Here is a 6,222-nt window from a genome sequence, read left to right on the forward strand (position 1 = left end):
TGAAAGCACAAAGCACAGTTGACTGAGATATGGAAACTGTCCATAGATCTGGTCTCCAAAGACCCTTGGCATGAATAGAGACCAATAGACATCTCTTCTAGTCAATGTCAGTAGTAAGTCCTTTATCTTCTCTGTAGGCCACCAATAAGAGGACAACATTGCTTCCTCATTCAGACACACAGAGCCAGGTCATAATGTCATCACTAATGAATAGTTGCCTCTCCAGACCAAAAAGGACCATCACTGATATCCTTAAGGAGATACAAATGATTTTCTATTAACTGAACCCTGCAAAGGGAGCTGCGTGCTGGCCCTGATGCAGCAAAGCACCTAAGTGCTTAATTTTAAGTGTGTTAATATTGGCTTCCAGTGACCTACTCGTGTACGTACAATTACGGACGTGTTTAGAGTGCTCAACACCTGGCAGGACTGGACTTTTGGGCTGACAGTATGGAGACTGCAACACAGTGTTTCGAGAGAAGACATGTAAAGTATGGAAAACAGTGGGGTAGATCTTTGATCTCCAAAAGGGTGGCCTACTGCTCCCCACCAAGCAAAATCAAAAAAATCGCCTTACATTTTGACCTATTCTATTTTTTCCAGAACAAAATCTTTCAAAGACTAATACACATTCTGTAGGTTAAACACATTTGTGTGTCTTTGTGAGTTATAGATTCATAGATTTTAAGACCAAAAGGGAATATTAGATGGTCTGACCTCCTGTATAACACAGGCCAGCATCTTCACCCAGCTACTCCTCCACTGAGCCCAGTAACTTGTGTTTGATGAAAGCCTATATCCCAGAAAGGCATCCAAGTCTTGACTTCAAGAGACGGAGAATCCATCACTTCCCTCGGTACTTTGTTCCAATGGCTAATCACATTCTCTGTTAAAGAAATTGTGCCTTATTTCTGATTTGAATTTGTCTGGCTTTAACTTCCAGTCATTGCTTTGCATTATGCCTTTTTCTGCTAGATTAAACAGCCCTTTAGTACCCAATATATTCTCCCCACGAAGTTATAAAACTTCTAACAAGCCTAACAGTCATCATACTGCATGTGGCTGGTTCTAGGGACCTGTGAATCTTATTTACTAATCTTTAGTGACATGCATAACGGTCTGATTAGATCCCAGAGAAACAGCCTTTTTTTAAAGAAAAAGAGGACATTATTACTGATCTTAGATCTGAAAAAGCCACCAGGAAAATAATCTGATTGACTCTTCCCACATCTGTGGATAAAAAACAAAACAAAAGCTCAATAATGGTTACATTTGTTTTGAAAATTAAATAGGAAGCACATGCTGAAAATCATTTCAATAAAAAAAAAAGACTAACCCCAAATCACAAATTTGAACCAGGCATTATTTTATGGAGAATTTTGAATTTACCAGCTCTTTGGTCTTTTAATGGCAAACTCTATTTTTTAAGGTTCAGTCTCTGTTGACATGTCATCTGTATGACTTCTTTTCACCAGATATTATAAAGAAAACCAAACGCTGGGCTTGTACACGTTATTGTTTAGGCTGATTAACAATAATCATCATGTATTTACATAGCCCCATCCAAACGGGGCCCAAAGTATTTTGTAAACTGTGTCTAAAAGAATCACTCACCCGCTATTGAACGTCAGCCATCTTTGAGGGGAAATGTGGTAGCTGTTTAACAGGACAACCCTGCATAGAAACATTGGGGACCCCTTCCCACAACCCTTCCATGCATGGAATTCCCATGGCTCTCAAAGGGAGCCCTGTGACAGGAAAACTTGCTGGATGGAAATCTCGGGCAGGAAATGATAATAGTACCATCGCCATCTGAAACTGCAGAGGTAACCGAGGTAGGGAGGTACATTTGCTCAATTTGGAGTGAGATCTTTTCATGCCCCTCTGTTTGCTGAAAAGGTGCCATGGTCAGGCAGTGACAAAGAACTGGACTGGGACTCAAGACACCCAGTTCTGTTCCAGGGTCTGCCTCTGGTCTGCTAAAAAGTCATTTTAGGCCAGGTTTTCAAGGTATACAGGCACCTAAAGATGCAGATTTGTGCCTAGTAAGATTTTCAAAAGTACCTAAGTAAGTTAGGCAGCTTTGGCGTTCCATACATTGTCACGGGCATTTCTATCATTTTTCACCTTGTTTGCCAGGAGAATGCACTGCGTCTATGAGGATAATCTATTAGAGGTGCTCCATGATTTGTTATACTTGACTAACGCTGTCACACTAGTGCACATAGATTCATAGATTCTAGGACTGGAAGGGACCTTGAGAGGTCATCGAGTCCAGTCCCCTGCCCTCATGGCAGGACCAAATACTATCTAGACCATCCCTGATAGACATTTATCTAACCTGCTCTTAAATATTACCAGAGATGGAGATTCCACAACCTCCCTAGGCAATTTATTCCAGTGTTTAACCACCCTGAAAGTTAGGAACTTTTTCCTAATGTCCAACCTAAACCTCCCTTGCGGCAGTTTAAGTCCATTGCTTCTTGTTCTATCCTTAGAGGCTAAGATGAACAAGTTTTCTCCCTCCTCCTTATGACACCCTTTTAGATAACTGAAAACCGCTATCATGTCCCCTCTGTCTTCTTTTTTCCAAACTAAACAAACCCAGTTCTTTCAGTCTTCCTTCATAGGTCATGTTCTCCAGACCTCTAATCATTTTTGTTGCTCTTCTCTGGACCCTCTCCAGTTTCTCCACCTCTTTCTTGAAATGCGGTGCCCAGAACTGGACACAATACTCCAGTTGAGGCCTAACCAGCGCAGAGTAGAGCGGAAGAATGACTTCTCGTGTCTTGCTCACAACACACCTGTTAATGCACCCCAGAATCATGTTTGCTTTTTTTGCAACAGCATCCCACTATTGGCTCATATTTAGCTTGTGGTCTACTATAACCCCTAAATCCGTTTCTGCCGTACTCCTTCCTAGACAGTCTCTTCCCATTCTGTATGTGTGAAACTGATTGTTCCTTCCTAAGTAGAGCACTTTGCATTTGTCTTTATTACGCTTCATCCTGTTTACCTCAGACCATTTCTCCAATTTGTCCAGATCATTTGGAATTATGACCCTATCTTCCAAAGCAGTTGGAACATAATTGCTTATTTATTACTGAATGGTGATAGTGAGTTTGATGCTGTTCGTTACATAGAAGCAGACTCTGTCTGACATGGGGCTTGCAGTCTAAGAGTAAAAAAGTGGTCATAGATGGGACTTTTTACTTTGGATTTCACTGGGACCGGAATTTGGTCCTTGTGACACATCGGCCCCTCTAGGAACTAAGAACAATGGGGTGGTGATTAGGCAAATTCACTCTAGGGAGGCTTGCCTATACTAGTTCAGACTGGATTATCCAGAGGCCAACAGACACAGAAAGGACTTTTGGAAAATTAGTCTGAGTTTAACCTGACGCAAGACCTTCTTTCTGGTCCAGTCAACAGACAGGACCTACTGTCCAAGGGGCACCTCAGTCCTTAGGGAAAGGTTGGAAGGACTAACAATGACCAGAGTTCTTGTGGAGTTAGGGGGATGGTCTCTGGTAAACTTATTGGCAAATGGGTAGGCTCTTTTATTGTTTTTAATATGTTTTCTCTGTAATGCTTTTACCTTACAAATAAATGTGCTTGCTTAAACAGAGATGTGTGGCAACTTAAAACCGAGGGCAATTATGCTGATAATAGCCTCTGAGGAGAAAAGCAAAGCAGGCCTGTTTAGACAGTCTGACTTGCTGGGGTAATTCAGAGTGTAGGCAGGGGACTGGGCCTGAAAATACCCCAGTCAAGAGGTAGTGAGATGCATGTCTCTGCCCAAGAGAGGTGATGGCTGGGGAGCCAAGAGGCCTAAGTGTCAGAGCCTTGGGTGGACCATAGAGGGGAAAAAAGGTGGAGTTGCCCTGAACTGTGACAGTCCTAACAGCATGCATAGCAACACTCAATCCCAACCCAATGGGAAGAAGCTTGGGTTTTTTGTTTATTTCAAATGCTCAGTGAATCGTCAGTCATGGTGTTATTAGGCCAGACCCTCATCTGGTATAAACAGACATCATTCCATTGAGTCCATTTCAAGTATATTGTTTTGACAGACAATGCCTTGTAGCCAGTGGAGCACTGAAGCTCACATTTTTTAAGATCACACACATAGATGTGGCCACGTGACTAGAGTCAGGGCTCCGGGGTTCTATTATTGACTTTTTCACTAGGTTACATTAGGTAAGTCACTTCCCTGTGCTTCAGTTTCACTCAGGCACACACCCACCCCCAGTAAAACAGAATGAATAACACCTCTCTCGCAGGGATGTGGTGAAATAATTAGCACAGTGAACTCTTCCATGGAAAGAAACTCTATGTGTTCAAACTATTGTTCTTATTACTAATTAGGAAGATGTAGACTCAGCAACTCCCTGCATACTGAAAACAGAATCCTGTTTAATTTTGTCCTCTTGTCTTTTCTCCTAGCACGACCACACTACCTTCCCACGTCAGGATAACCAATGGCTACATCACAGTCAATCCTCCCATTTGGTTTTCAAACCAACTGGATCAGAGACCACGTTCGGATCTCCCGTTCCACCATCAGCCAAAAAGCTCAGCTGCTGGCCGCCTATTAGCATCATCCATAACTGCTTCTTTCTATGTGGCAATAGCTTCTTTTCTCCTGACTCTATTGAGGCCTTCCTGACCAACCTAGGATTACGTGCAATACCTAAAATGGAGAACAGAGATAATTTATGAACAAGTGGGTGGTTTTCTCCATGACGGTTTCAATCTGGACCTTCTCGCCGAGGAGAAATGGTAGTGCCTCTAGCTGGTTTTGTCTCTTAGCCCAGATATATTTTGAAACTCTAAAGCTTTATTGTAACACTGACTTATATCTTCTTTTTTGTAGAAGGATCTTTATTTCCCATAGTGCTATGGGGCTTTGTAAAATATATGTGTTCATTTATATATTAAAAAAGTGTATTTATTCAACTGGTAAACTTATTTTTCTTGGTATTGGATATGTTAATAACATCCCCATTAAACAGTAGTGACGGTGAAACAGATAAATTAATATTTTCTATATTTGTTTATTTAACCAACCAATCTGAAATGACATCCAAAGATGCTGTTTTGGTCATTAAAATTTTACACTAACCCTCCCATAGGCAAATTTGTGCTGATCGCTGAGATTAGTGTGTGTTTGGGAGAGGGGGAATAATATCCGTTTAGAATAATTTAGACATATTTTAGACAACTCATGCTGTCTGTGGTCTTGGTGTCACTAGGGAAAAAGGCGTGTTCTTAACTGAAGTTAGTGAACCCAAGGTAAAATCCTAGTGAAGAAAAGACCGTTTGTGGTTTTCACATGAGTTGGCAAGTCAAGATAAACTCTGAGCTTCCCCCACTGCCTTTAACTCAACCTGCTAACTTGTAAGAAAAGTGCAGGCTGTGTTGCCTTCACTAGGATTAACAAACTAATACATCATGATAGCTAACTTGAGTCGAGAACTCACCTTTTTTCCTAGTGAAAACGCATGGCATCCATCTGGAGTAACTCTGCTGAGTTTGTTTTTCCTCTCACACCCTTTTTGCATGAGTGTGACTCCTCACTGGATTTACTCCAGATTTACACAAGTGCTAATGAGAGCAGAATTTGGCCTACGTATGGGATTTAAATGTTCAATAGCATATTAGTCTATAAAACTTCTCAGCTCTGGCCACACTTCACCTAGAGCAAGTTGAGGGTGCAGAAGCATCTTCAAGTTCACTTTTGTAGCCACGATCCTGCTGCTGTGATAAGCGTGGCTGCTTTCTCTGTATTGTTCTGGCCTGATCCAAAACCTATTCAAATCAATGGAAAGACCCCCGTTGATGTCAGTGCGTCTTGGATTTGGTCCTTTCACTGGGTTTTGAGTTAGGTTCTTAGACGAGCAAGACGACAAAGGGCAAGATTCGCTGCTGGTGTAGATCGTGGCAGCTTCACTGACTTAAATAGAGCTTTGCCAATTCAAAACAGTTCTGGTTTTGGACCATTATCTCTGTAGCTAGTTTTGAGCTTGGCAGTGGTGGAAAAAGTACATCTCTTAATCATAATTCCAGCCACACTTTGAAAAACAAGCACTAGAGGAAAAAAGAGATGGAACATATGAAACTTTGCCCAGGCATCGTCCTCAATGAGAACGAGTCAAAACATTTTTTAATGAAAAAACAAAATGAAACGTTTTTTGCAGAAAATTAGATTCTTTTTTAGAG

At 41.4% G+C, this 6,222-nt stretch overlaps 1 protein-coding gene across 1 annotated transcript in view; it reads left to right on the plus strand.

Annotated features, from left to right (window-relative positions):
• Positions 1–4,952, plus strand: part of TRABD2B (TraB domain containing 2B) — a 383,471-nt gene extending 378,519 nt beyond the window's left edge. The window contains exon 7 of the mRNA XM_039483378.1: positions 4,447–4,952. Within this exon, the coding sequence (XP_039339312.1) occupies positions 4,447–4,669 (223 nt within the window). The 3' untranslated portion in view covers positions 4,670–4,952. The remainder of the gene's footprint in view (positions 1–4,446) is intronic.
• Positions 4,953–6,222: the final 1,270 nt, after the last annotated feature.

Source organism: Mauremys reevesii, linkage group 8 (assembly GCF_016161935.1).
Source record: "Mauremys reevesii isolate NIE-2019 linkage group 8, ASM1616193v1, whole genome shotgun sequence".
In the NCBI taxonomy this organism is placed as follows: domain Eukaryota; kingdom Metazoa; phylum Chordata; order Testudines; family Geoemydidae; genus Mauremys; species Mauremys reevesii.